This window comes from Mesoplodon densirostris, chromosome 14, assembly GCF_025265405.1.
Source record: "Mesoplodon densirostris isolate mMesDen1 chromosome 14, mMesDen1 primary haplotype, whole genome shotgun sequence".
Taxonomy (NCBI): domain Eukaryota; kingdom Metazoa; phylum Chordata; class Mammalia; order Artiodactyla; family Ziphiidae; genus Mesoplodon; species Mesoplodon densirostris.
This window is the reverse complement of record NC_082674.1, coordinates 9,232,746-9,247,345: the sequence shown is the minus strand read 5'-3', so window position 1 is coordinate 9,247,345 and position 14,600 is coordinate 9,232,746. Positions and strand designations below refer to the sequence as shown.

The 14,600-nt window shown below is 40.1% G+C and overlaps 1 protein-coding gene across 1 annotated transcript; it reads right to left on the bottom strand.

The window, feature by feature from the left end:
* Nucleotides 1-13,838: 13,838 nt before the first annotated feature.
* LOC132501844 (gamma-aminobutyric acid receptor-associated protein-like) lies at nucleotides 13,839-14,204 on the bottom strand. Its single transcript, XM_060117595.1, has one exon. It carries the CDS (start codon nucleotides 14,202-14,204, stop codon nucleotides 13,839-13,841), a length of 366 nt encoding a protein of 121 aa, XP_059973578.1.
* Nucleotides 14,205-14,600: the final 396 nt, after the last annotated feature.

Below are 14,600 nucleotides of genomic sequence, written 5' to 3'. Positions count from 1 at the left end.
GTTCTATTCAGCCACAAGTTTCCCGCCCCTGCTTTGGACTGGAATCCCAGGGCATTTTCTTTAAGGATGCCATCACACTCTACCACATGTAATCATCAGCTGGGGAATGGTTTGACTTTTTCCCCCTCATTCCATTAGCTTGTAAAGTTGCACTGTGACACTTGAGACTGAAGGCAATGGAGAGCTTGAAAGAAGATATGATGTTTGCTATGAGTTCATTTATGTCTGTTATATTTATTTATTTGTTTTATTTTTTAGATTCTACATATAAATGAGAACATACATTATTTGTCTTTCCCTTTCTGACTTATTTCACTAAGCATAATACCCTCCAGATCTGTTCATGTTTTTGCAAAGGGGGAAGGGGAAAATAGGTGAAGGGGATTATGAGGTACAAACTGCTTGGTGTAAAATAAAGAAGTTACAAGGATGTAACGTACAGCACAGGGAATAGAGTCAATATTTATGGTAACTGTGTATGGAGCATGATCTCTAAAAATATCAAATTTCTATGTTGTACAAATGAAACTAATACAATATTGTAAGTCAACTATACTTCAGTAATAAAAAGAAAAAAAAAGAGGCATGATGTAATGAAAAAGACAACAGCTCTGCAGTAAGAGCAACTTAACTGTGTCTGAAGCCAACTCGCCTTATGACCTTAAAAACGTTATGAGCCTGCACAGAGCTAGACTTCCTTAACCATAAATTCTGACTATTATTACCTACCTCATGGAGCTGTAAATGTTAAGTGCAACCATGGTTGTAACATGCCAGGGGCCCCTGGGCACAGGCTTGTTTCCCTTCCTACTCTCGTTGGCATTGGTAGGCATAAAGAGCTCAGGAGAGGGCTTCCCTGGTGGCGCAGTGGTTAAGAATCCACCTGCCAGTGCAGGGGACATGGGTCCAAGCCCTGGTACAGGAAGATCCCACATGCCGCGGAGCAACTAAGCCCGTGCGCCACAACTACTGAGCCTGTGATCTAGAGCCCACGAGCCACAACTCCTGAAGCCTGTGTGCCTAGAGCCCGTGCTCCACAACAAAAGAAGCCACTGCAATGAGAAGCCCATGTACTGCAAGGAAGAGTAGCCCCCGCTCACCACGACTAGAGAAAGCCCGCGCACAGCAACCTAGACTCAACGCAGCCAAAAATAAATAAAATAAATAAATTAAAAAAAAAAAAAAAAGAACTCAGGAGAATCACTTACACTTTCCTGTTACTGGATGATAATTACATGACTTGACTTTTGCTGAGGCTTTCTCTAGTTGGAAGATAAAGACATTCTGGCCCCATATTGCGATTTCTATTTCCAAAAACTGAAATTCTTGCTCAGTTAAAAGGTTTTCATCAGTACCTGTAGGTAAAAGCATGTCACTTCTACTAGTATAAAATAGTAACTCCCTGAATTGAACACCCAGGCCACATGAGAGTATGCTCCTTATCGTGAACTTGACACTGTTTCATTGAAACAGGCTCCGTGGGATAGGGCTTCCTTTGATTTCTCTGGGGACGTTCTTGCCATAATTTGATAGATAGATCTAGTCTATTGGAAAAGCTACTAGTTTTTGCTGGGCAGGTGACAAATGGTAAGTAACCATTTGTGATTATGACATATATTCTGATCTCAGAAACTGCCTATCGTTTTTTTTCCTTCTGATTTTTTTGCTAATCCAAATATGCAGAAACAGTGACTTTTTATTTATTTCCTGGCTACAGATAATGTATAATTCCTTATGCCTCTTTGTGCAGTCTCCAGACCCTTCTTGTCTAATCCATCACACACAAAAAAAGCCATTTCTGGGACCCTTTACCTGGCCTTTTCTCTTCTCTCTACCTGGAATTCCATTCCAGAATCAACACAAATTCATCTTTGCCATGAAGAAATACCTGACTTTTGCCTTGGCCTTTTAAAATTACTTTTGAATCAATATATTACAAATAAATGAGTCAAATAAACTATTACATAGTCCAAGCTTGTACCGCTCACGACATGACAGGCCAATAAATCGAGAGAAGAGTTGTTGGGGCAATGAATAACAACTTCATTCAGGAAGCCAGCAGGCAGAGAAGATGACGGACTAGTGTCCCAAAGAACCACCCTCCCTGAGTTAGAATTCAGGTTTCTTTTATACTAAAAGGGGAAGGGGATGTGGTTGATTGTTGCACACTTCTTGGTGATGGAATCCTTTGCTCTTGCAGCTTTCCACTTAGCTCAGGTCATGATGTTCCTATAAACCTCCAACAAGACAAATGCTATTCTCTGTTCTGCAACTTTTTACCTCTATATGAATAGAAAAGTGTTATACCCTTAACAATGGGCTCTCCTGTATATTTCAGGCTATAGGCAATGTTCTTAACTTGTAGCGAAAGCAATAGAATACAAAGGTTAAAGTAAAAGAAGTAGATCTAATGTGGAGTCAGATTTGGTCTTCCCTATTATAAAACTATTCTATCATCAGGTACATGTATATCTCTTCTCGTTAAATTGTATGTGTGTATTACTAAATTTAATTCTCCTTTTTTTCTGAATATTTGTGAACCCAGCTCAGCTACTATGAGGTAGTAGGTAAGCACATTTTTTTATCATTTTTAAAAAACTATATAGTACCCACTATCCTCCAAAGAAACATATCAAGCAACTTCTAAGACCCTTAGTAGATATTCAGGAAATATTTTTAATTGGATGAATGCATAGCTGAGCTACCTGATAGGGTAGTGACTAGGCACATGTGGTTTCAATGTAAATTAATTTAAATTAGATAAAATTAAAAATTCAGCTCCGAGCCACACTAGCCTTATTTCAAGTGCTCACTAGTGTTTAGTGACTGCAGCATCAGTAAGTGTATTTCTGGGATACATCCATCATAACAGAAAGTTCTCTTGGACAGTCCTGGATTCAATGAATGAATGAATGAACAATCCACCATGAGGCTTTCAATGAAGCCCCTCTCCACCACTCTGCCTGATTTCTAACATGGAACATTTTGCCCACTTTGGAGATGAGCTTCCCAGGGCAAGCTTCACAGCTTGGATTATTTAAAAAGAGCTCAGGAAAGCAGTGAACACATCCTGCAGGTGTGGTTGCTTCCTTTCCACAGACCCATCAGCCACATTATGACAGGAGTGCTTTCCAGCTCCAATTTGTCTAATTCTCAGCTGTTCTGTTAACAAAGAATGCCTGGCCAGAACATGTCAGTCATCTCCACAAAGAGTTATTTCCGTCTTCTCTCTTTTTCCAGAACTGCAAAGATTGATTTTAGGCAGATAATCTTTTTTGTGTATTCCTGCACACAGACTGCAGCTGTTCTCAAATGCAACATCAATACATGTTTTATGAGTCACTTTTTTTTTGTAATGTCTGAAGCTAATCATTTTTATTATGACACAAAAAGTATTTGCCTTGAAATCTCGAGTGCCGTGTTCCTCGTTCAGTCTTGCCGTGAGCGTGGCACTCCTTGGAATGTCTATTGTGTTGAATCTCAATTTCATAATGCAATGATGCAGCAAGGTATAAACATAATAAGCACCTTTCTTTTAAAAAAGAATGAAATTTTGCCATTTGCAGCAACATGGATGGGCTTGCAGGGCATTATGCTAAGAGAAATGAGTCAGAGGAAGACAAATACTGTATGATACCACTTATAAGTGGAATCTAAAATACACAACAAACTGGTGAATATAATAAAAAAAGAAGCAGATTCACAAATATAGAGAACAAATTAGTGGTTACCAGTGGGGAGAGTCATGGCAGGAGGGGCACCATAGGAGCAAGAGAGTAGGAGGTACAAGCTAATGGGTATAAGATAGGCTATAGGGATGTATTATACAGCACGGGGAAATACAGCCAATATTTTGTAATGACTGTAAATGAAAAGTAACCTTTAAAAATTGTATAAAAACAAAATATAATAATAAGAAGTACCTTTCATATTGGGCTTCTGTCTTAGCCTGAGTCATCTAGAAAACAAACCTAAGACTTTATTTGGGAGGTGCAAACCCAGGGTAGAGAGAATGAAGGAAAGGCAGGGTAAAGAAACATGGGAAGCCAGGTTGAAGTCACCATAATTCTGCTTCACCATGAACCCTGAAGATACAGCAGGCAGCTCCACACTTGTGCTCACGAGGCACACAGGACTTGTCAGGAAGACTGCAACACAAATCTGCATTTTGGAGTCGAACAGGGGGGAAAGGAAAGAAGGGGATGTATCAACCTAGGACTTTCCCATCTCCTCTTTCCATTGATCTGTCCACGCCATGAAGAGTTAACACCTCCAAGATTCCAGGTTGCATTGGGCCCTTCAGCAGCAACTCAGGTATCAGATCTCAGCCCTCTGTGGGGTACTTCGTCCATGTCTGGAAGTAGACAGGCATCTCACTGCAGATGGGCTAAGTGTGTGGCCGCATGGGCCAGGCAGGCTCAGGGGTTCCACTGCCTAGGGCTGTGTCCATAAGTGAAGTCTGGGAGGTGAGTGGTGCTTTAGAAGGAAGGACAGTCAAGGGAACCCAAAGGGGCACATGATTTCTTGGTCCAGTACAGCTTCTCTCATATGCTTACAGGATTCACCTTCAGTTGTAGGAAGTATTACTTTTTAAAGGAAAATATATTCTTCTCCAGACTCTTCAAAGGGATGCCATTTTGAGAGGAAAAGCCTCAGAGGTGATCAAATCCTTCTCTTCATATGTCACATATACAGAAATTGTTGTTGAATAATTTGGTGTTTGACAGACTTAAGTCCCTGCAACCTGGAAAAGTGAGTTAAATGCTTCTGTCTCGTCTCTGAACAACAGGAAAATAATATCTACACATTGATTGGTGAAGAAAATAAACCTAAACCTGGCAGGCTTCACTGGATTTGATCCTAATGAGTCTGAGAGCCTCCTGGGCAGCTGGGGCCATTAAAACCTCAAAGCATGAAGAGCAGAATCTAGATGGGTCTAGATGATCTTCAGGTAGGTGAGTCCTGGGGCTTTAGGGAGATGAAACATGAGTAATGGCACTTCCTAGAAACTAAAGTCTGTGCTTCAGATAACTCTGAGCGTGAGGAAAAGGAAGTTCAGTGACAGGAAAGGAGGCCTGAGTTCACAGAGGGGAGGTAAGAGCACTGTGCATGGTGAGGAAGGCCCCAGGGGTCCCCAAAGACTGTGGGATTCAGCACTCAGGGGACAACTGAAGGAGGGGCCAAAAGTGCCCCCAGCTTGGAGCAGTGAGAGGAGCTCTGAAGCTGTTTACACAGAAAAGTGATGTGATCATTTTTGTGCTTTAAGTCAGGGATCCCCATCCCCCAGGCCATGGACCGGTACCAGTCCACAGCCTGTTAGGAAACTGGCCACACAGCAAGAAGTGAGCGGCAGGCGAGTGAGCGAAGCTTCATCTGCTGCTCCACATCGCCCCCCATTCACTTGCATTACTGCCTGAACCATCTTCCCTGCCCTCCCCCACCCCGCCTTCCGCGGAAAAATTGTCTTCCATGAAACGGGTCCCTTGTGCCAAAAAGGTTTAAGTCACTCTGGCTGCTGCATAGAGAATCGAGTTGGAGTGAATCTTCTGGGCAGAAAGACCAGTGTGGAGACAGTTGTCCCAGACCCAGTGAGAGGTGATGAGGGTCTGAGAATGGCCCAGGTATGGTACACTGGCCTCACAAGGGAATGACTTTATTTTCAGATATGTGACAGATGAGCACACCTGAGGTCACCCAAGGCCCCTAAAATAGTCAATGGAAGATGCTGTGTCATCTTAGAGCAGTAGGACCAAGAAATCTCAATTTAAACCGTTAACATTATAGGTGGGAAACCTGGGCCCTGGAGAGGAAGAATAGCAGGAAAAGTGGAAACCAACAGTCAAGTCTCCCCATTTTCATCTCCATGCTCTCTTCACTGTCTCCTGCCCTCAGTTGTGATCACTATGGCCGCAGTTAAGTCAAATTAACTATTCCCCATCTCTTCCCTCAGAATCCCAGATTGTGCCATGGACATAACCTAAAAGAAGCATCATTGTCCAGCCAAGTGGACATAAGAAGGCTTATGAGATCATCAACAATTAGAATATTTCACTAGGGTTTGTTTGGGGATGTGGTCCATGGACTCATTTGAGATACACCTTTTTGACTTCAGCAGGGTATATGCTACCCTCTATGAATGATGTCAAGAGACTGACACACAGGCTCAATGACAGAATCTCCAAATTTTTAAGCTACCATACATAAGAGTTTTCTAAGACATCACAGACAAAATAAATAAACTTTCTTCAAAAGCCAGCACAGGGAGGAGACCCTCAAGATGGCAGAGGAGTAAGACATGGAGATCACCTTCCTCCCCACAGATACATCAGAAATACATCTACATGTACAACAACTCCTACAGAACCCCTACTGAATTCTGACAGAAGACCTCAGACTTCCCAATATATATATATATTTTTCCTTTTTCTCTTTTTGTGAGTGTGTATGTGTATGCTTCTCTGTGTGATTTTGCCTGTATAGCTTTGCTTTTACCATTTGTCCTAGGGTTCCATCTGTCCATTTTTTTTCGTTTGTTTGTTTGTTTTTAAAGTATAGTTTTTAGTGCTTGTTATCATTGGTGGATTTGTTTTTGGGTTTGGTTGCTCTTTTTTTAAATTACTTTTTAATTTTTCTAAATAATTTTTTTATTTTTTATTTTAATTATTTTATTTTATTTTTTCTTCCTTTCTTTCTTTTTCCCTTTTCTTCTGAGCTGTGTGGCTGACAGGGTCTTGGTGCTCTGGCCGGGTGTCAGGCCTGTGCCCCTGAGGTGGGAGAGCCGAGTTCGGGACACTGGTCCACTGGAGACCTCCCTGCTGCACATAATATCAAATGGCAAAAGCTCTCCCAGAGATCTCCATCTCAACGATAAGACCCAGCTCCACTCAATGACCAGCAGGCTACAGTGCTGGACACCTTATGCCAAACAACTAGCAAGACAGGAACACAACCCCACCCATTAGCAGAGAGGCTGCCTAAAATCATAATAAGGCCACAGACACCCCAAAACACACCACCGGACGCAGTCCTGCCCACCAGAAAGACAAGATCCAGCCTCATCCAACAGAACACAGGCACTAGTCCCCTCCACCAGGAAGCTTACACAACCCACTGAATCAACCTTAGCCACTGAGGTCAGACACCAAAAACAACGGGAACTATGAACCTGCAGCCTGCAAAAAGGAGACCCCAAACATAGTAAGTTAAGCAAAATGAGAAGACAGAAAAACACACAGCAGATGAAGGAGCAAGGTGAAAATCCACCAGACCAAACAAATGAAGAGGAAATAGGCAGTCTACCTGAAAAATAATTCAGAGTAATGGTAGTAAAGATGATCCAAAATCTTGGAAATGGAATGGAGAAAATACAGAAACATTTAACAAGGACTCAGAAGAACTAAAGAGCAAACAAACAATGATGAACAACATAATAAATGAAATTTAAAATTCTCTAGGAGGAATCAATAGTAGAATAACTGAGGCAGAAGAACAGATAAGTGACCTGGAAGATAAAATAGTGGAAATAACTACTGCAGAGCAGAATAAAGAAGAGAATTGAGGACAGTCTCAGAGACCTCTGGGACAACATTAAACACACCAACATTCGAATTAGAGGGGTCCCAGAAGAAGAAGAGAAAAAGAAAGCGATTGAGAAAATATTTGAAGAGATTATAGTCTAAAAATTCCCTAATATGGGAAAGGAAATAGTTAATCAAGTCCAGGAAGCACAGAGAGTCCCATACAGGATAAATCCAAGGAGAAACATGCCAAGACACATATTAATCAAACTAACAAAAATTAAATACAAAGAAAAAATATTAAAAGTAACAAGGGAAAAACAACAAATAACATACAAGGGAATCCCCATAAGGTTAACAGCTAATCTTTCAGCAGGAACTGTGCAAGCCACAAGGGAGTGGCAGGATATATTTAAAGTGATGAAAGGGAAAAACCTACAACCAAGATTACTCCACCCAGCAAGAATCTTCTTCAGATCTGATGGAGAAATTAAAACGTTTACAGTCAATCAAAAGCTAAGAGAATTCAGCATCACCAAATCAGCTCTACAACAAATGCTAAAGGAACTTCTCTAGGCAGGAAACACAAGAGAAGGAAAAGACCTACAATAAAAAAAAAACCAAACAATTAAGAAAATGGTAATAGGAACATACATATCGATTATTACCTTAGATGTAACTGGATTAAATGCTATAAGCAAAAGACATAGACTGGCTGAATGGATACAAAAACAAGACCTGTATATATGCTGTCTACAAGAGACCCACTCCAGACCTAGAGACACATACAGACTGAAAGTGAGGGGATGGAATAAGATATTCCATGCAAATCAAAATCAAAAGAAAGCTGGAGTAGCTATTCTCATATCATACAAAATAGAATTTAAATTAAAGACCATTACAAGAGACAAAGAAGGACACTACATAATGATCAAGCGATCGATCCAAGAAGAAGATATAACAATTATAAATATTTATGCACCCAAAACAGGAGCACCTCAATACATAAGGCAAATGCTAACAGCCATAAAAAGGGAAAACGACAGCAACACAATCATAGTAGGGGACTTTAACACCCCACTTTCACCAATGGAAAGATCATCCAAAATGAAAATACATAAGGAAACACAAGCTTTAAATGTTACATTAAACAAGATGAATTTAATTGATATTTGCAGGACATTCCATCCAAAAGCAATAGAATACACTTTCTTCTCAAGTGCTCATGGAACATTCTTCAGGGTAGATCATATCTTGGGTCACAAATCAAGCCTTGATAAATTTAAGAAACTTAAAATTGTGTCAGGTATCTGTTCCGTCCACAACAATATGAGACTAGATATAAATTACAGGAAAAAAATCTGTAAAAAATACAAACACATGGAGGCTAAATAATACACTGTTTAATAACCAAGAGATCACTGAAGAAATCAAATGACAATGAATACACGATGACCCAAAACCAATGGGATGAAGCAAAAGCAGTTCTAAGAGGGAAGTTTATAGTAATACAATCTTACCTCAAGAAACAAGAAACATCTCAAATAAACAACCTAACCTTTCACCTAAAGCAATTAGAGAAAGAAGAACAAAAAATGCCCAAAGTTAGGAGAAGGAAAGAAATCATAAAGATCAAATCATAAATAAATGAAAAAGAAATGAAGGAAACAATAGCAAAAATCAATAAAGCTAAAAGATGGTTCTTTGAGAAGATAAACTAAATTGATAAACCATTAGCCAGACTCATCAAGAGAAAAAGGGAGAAGACTCAAATCAACAGAATTAGAAATGAAAAAGGAGAAGTAACAACTGACACCGCAGAAATACAAAAGATCATGAGAGATTACTACAAGAAACTATATGCCAATAAAATGGACAACCTGGAAGAAATGGACAAATTCTTAGAAATGCACAACCTTCCAAGACTGAACCAGGAAGAAATAGAACATATGAACAGACCAATCACAAGCACTGAAATTGAAACTGTGATAAAAACTCTTCCAACAAACAAAAGCCCAGGACCAGATGGCTTCATAGGTGAATTCTATCAAACATTTAGAGAAGAGCTAACACCTATCCTTCTCAAACTCCTCCAAAATATAGCAGAGGGAGAAATACTCTCAAACTCATCCTATGAGGCCACCATCACCCTGATACCAAAACCAGACAAAGATGTCACAAAGAAAGAAAACTACAGGCCAATATCACTGATGAACGTAGACGCAAAAATCCTCAAGAAAATACTAGCAAACAGACTCCAACAGCACATTAAAAGGATCACACAGCATGACCAAGTGGGGTTTATCCCAGGAGTGCAAGGATTCTTCGGTATACACAAATCTATCAATGTGATAAACCATATAAACAAACTGAAGGAGAAAAACAATATGATCATCTCAATAGATACAGAAAAAGCTTTTGACAAAATTCAACAACGATTTATGATAAAAACCCTCCAGAAAGTAGGCACAGAGGGAACTTACTTCAACATAATAAAGGCCATATATGACAAACCCACAGCTAACATCATTCTCAATGGTGAAAATCTGAAACCATTTCTGCTAAGATCAGGAACAAGACAAGGTTGTCCACTCCCACCACTATTATTCAACATAGTTTTGGAAGTTTTAGCCACAGCAATCAAAGAAGAAAAAGAAAGAAATGGAATCCAAATCAGAAAAGAAGTAAAGCTGTCACTCTTTGCAGATGACAAACTATACATAGAGAATCCTAAAGATGCTAACAGAAAACACTAGAGCTAATGAATGAATTTGGTATAGTAGCAGGATACAAAATTAATGCACAGAAATCTCTTGCATTCCTATACACTAATGATGAAAAATCTGAAAGGGAAATTAAGTAAACACTCCCATTTACCATTGCAACAAAAAGAATAAAATACCTAGGAATAAACCTACCTAAGGAGACAAAAGACCTGTATGCAGAAAATTATAAGACACTGATGAAAGAAATTAAAGATGACACAAGCAGATGGAGAGATATACCATATTCTTGGATTAGAAGAATCAACATTGTGAAAATGACTATACTACCCAAAGCAATCTACAGATTCAATGCAATCCCTATCGAACTACTAACGGCAATTTTCACAGAACTAGAACAAAAAAATTCACAATTTGTGTGGAAACACAAAAGACCCCAAATAGCCAAAGCAATCTTGAGAAAGAAAAACGGAGCTGGAAGAGTCAGGCTCCTGGACTTCAGACTATACTGCAAAGCTGCAGTAATCAAGACAGTATGGTACTGGCACAAAAACAGAAATATAGATCAGTGGAACAGGATAGAAAGCCCAGAGATAAACCCACGCACATATGGTCACCTTATTTTTGATAAAGGAGGCAAGAATATACAATGGAGAAAAGACAGCCTCTTCAATAAGTTGTGCTGGGAAAACTGGACAGCTACACATAAAAGAATGAAATTGGAACACTCCCTAACACCGTACACAAAAATAAACTCAAAATGGATTAAAGACCTAAATGTAAGGCCAGACACTACCAAACTCTTAGAGGAAAACATAGGCAGAACACTCTATGACATAAATCACAGCAAGACCCTTTTTGACCCACCTCCTAGAGAAATGGAAATAAAAACAAAAATAAACAAATGGGACCTAATAAAACTTAAAAGCTTTTGCACAGCAAAGGAAACCATAAACAAGATGAAAAGACAGCCCTCAGAATGGGAGAAAATATTTGTAACTGAAGCAACTGACGAAGGATTAATCTCCAAAATTTACAAGCAGCTCATGCAGCTCAATATCAAAAAAACAAACAACCCAATCCAAAAACGGGCAGAAGACCTAAATAGACATTTCTCCAAAGAAGATATACAGATTGCCAACACGCACATGAAAGGATGCTCAACGTCACTAATCATTAGAGACACGCAAATCAAAACTACAATGAGGTATCACCTCACACTGGTCAGAATGGCCATCATCAAGAAATCTACAAACAGTAAATGCTGGAGAGGGTGTGGAGAGAAGGGAACCCTCTTGCACTGTTGCTGGGAATGTAAATTGATACAGCCACTATGCAGAACACTATGGAGGTTCCTTAAAAAACTAAAAATAGAACTACCATATGACCCAGCAATCCCACTACTGGGAATATACCCTGAGAAAACCATAATTCAAAAAGAGTCATGTACCACAATGTTCATTGCAGCTCCATTTACAACAGCCAGGACATGGAAGCAACCTAAATGTCCATCAACAGATGAATGGATAAAGAAGATGTGGCACATATATACAATGGAATATTGCTCAGCCATAAAAAGAAATGAAGTTGAGTTATTTGTAGTGAGGTGGATGGACCTAGAGTCTGTCATACAGAGTGAAGCAAGTCAGAAAGAGAAAAATACCGTTTGCTAACACATATATGAAATCTAAAGAAAAAAAAAAGCTTCTGAAGAATCTAGGGGCAGGACAAAAATAAAGACACAGATATAGAGAATGGACTTGAGGACATGGGGAGGAGGAAGGGTAAGCTGGGACAAAGTGAGAGAGTGGCATGGATATGTATACACTACCAAATGTAAAATAGATAGCTAGTGGGAAGCAGCCGCATAGCACAGGGAGATCACCTTGGTGCTTTGTGAACACCTAGAGGGGTGGGATAGGGAGGGTGGGAGGGAGACGCAAGAGGGAGGGGATATGGGGATGTATGTATATGTATAGCTGATTCACTTTGTTATAAAGCAGAAACTAACACACCATTATAAAACAATTTACACCCCAATAAAGATGTTAAAAAAAGATTCCACATATAAGCAAAAAAAAAAAAAAAAAAAAAAGCAGGCACATGGGATGGGAACTACATGAACAATATGGAATTAGTAATGCTACAGACATCTAAGGGTGCAGAAGGTATTTTGGAAAATGGGAACAGTAATCCCAGAAAAACAGGAACTGCCTTCAAGGAACTTAATGCCAACTTGGGGAGACAAAATACGCATGCAGAGTAGCCAGAATGCTAAAGAAAAAAGGACTTATGCTCTACGAAATGTAGTTACCTATAAAGTACCTTAAGAGAAGAATGTTTCCACTGGAAGTTTGAGACAGCATCTCTGGAGGATGCTGTTCCTGAAGCAACTATGGACCAATGGTTCGGATTCTGACAAGTGAAGGTGAAGAAAGAAGACACTACAGGAGAAGCTGGAGCAAAGGTCTTGAACTGGGGAATGAGGAGGCCACTGAAGAAAGAGGAGCATGCAGTACAGTCTTTGCTTCAAGGACTATGACATCTTATTTAGGATAAGTCTTAAAAAGATATTAATCTCTGAGGGGCAGAAGAGTAAATTAAGTGAGGATGCAGGCTCTACAGACAGACTGTCTGGTCGTGTAGGCTCACACTGTTCATTTCTTAGACACATGTCTTTAAACAAGTGACTTAGTCTTTCTGTACCTCATCTGTGGAATGGGGATGATGAAATTACACCAAAGGGCTACAAAGTGCTTAGTAGAGATCTGGGCACAGAATTATCATTCAATAAAATGTCATTATCATCATCAGTATCATCATTATCATCATCATCATTTCATCAGGGATCAAATCAAAAGGTAGGCTTAAATACTAGTTGCCTAGTCTTTCCTCTAATTTGTTGTTGATAACATTAATCTTCCAATTCAACAATGTTCAAAAACAGTTTATTGAGCTTCTAGATCTTCACCGTCCAGTGGAAATCTCTTCTGTGATGAGCACGCTCTAGACCTATGCTGTCCAGTATGGTAGTTGCTAACCATATGTGGATGGATACTGAGCACTTGAAATATGGCTCATGTAACTGAGGAACTTGATTTTTAATCTTACTTAATTTTAATTAATTTAAATTCAAAAGCATACTGATTCAGTTATTTGAAAACTTTTATTTTTTTTTTTGCTTGGTGGTTTCCTCTTTATTAATGTGCCTCCTACCTTCCCCCCACAATTTCAGTCCCTTCCATCTACCCCCAAAAAAGAAGGTAGTGAAAAGAAGGGATTGTTGGGGTTCTGAGCCCCTTGGGCAGTTAGAAAGGGAACAGAAACCAAAACAATCACCGGATGTGACAGAGATGAGCAATCAAGAAGTCTAAAGCAGAATGGGAAAGGTGGTAAAGAAAGGGGAAGAATGGAGAAAGGAGAGGTACTAGAGGCCATCTCCCCCATTAACCCTTGTGTTACAAGGGGCTGGAGGAGAGTCTCAAACATTAGGAAGTGCAGGTCCTTAAGACGGGAGGTGGTGTTTGATCCTCAATGAGGAGTAGGTCAAGGAAAGAGGGCCCCCTCTCTCTTTGTAGAATGGGACCCCCCACACACCTTAAGGACAGCAACTGCACAGACCGTAGACACTTTCATCACTGGAAGCAACATATAGAAAGAAGTCTTCACGGTGTTCCTGGTATAGCTGACCCATCCTGGCACTGGCGGGTGGACTGACATTGCTGACAAAGAAGAACAAGGCATCCTCAGCTCGGAGATGAATTTGCTTCCGGATCAAGAAGTAGAACTGACCAACTGTAAGATCAGAAGGCAGCAGGCATTTCCTTTTGTCCAGGTCTCCTATCCGAGCTTTGGGAGCCTTTTCTACTATCACCGGGAACCAGTCCGGGTATTTCTTGTGGATCTTCTCGCCCTCAGAGCGCCGCTTCTCGAAAGGATGCTCCTCTTTATACACGAACTTCATCCTCCGGGGAACCGGGCTGAGGGAACCCCGGGGTGGGGGCTGGGACGCGGCGGGTGGGGGGGCTGGCGGCAACGCGCAGGCTGAAAACTTTTATGTTTAGAACAATTTGGGTATGTGAATCTATACTTATTGCATAGTTTATGAAAACTAAGTATAGATCAAATATTTCCAATGAAAATGTAGCTTCCAAATTGAGATATTCTGTAAATAAAGTACACACTGGATTTTGAAGACTTAGTAGGATAAAAAGAATGAGAAGTAGCTTATTGACAATTTTTATTTTGATGGTATATTAAAATAATAAGATTTGGGGCTTCCCTGGTGGCACAGTGGTTGAGAGTCTGCCTGCCGATGCAGGGGACACGGGTTCATGCCCCGGTCCGGGAAGATCCCACA

Coding starts and splice junctions, on each gene's coding strand:
- LOC132501844 (XM_060117595.1), bottom strand. CDS start 14,204: ATGAAGTTCGTGTATAAAGAGGAGCATCCTTTCGAGAAGCGGCGCTCT.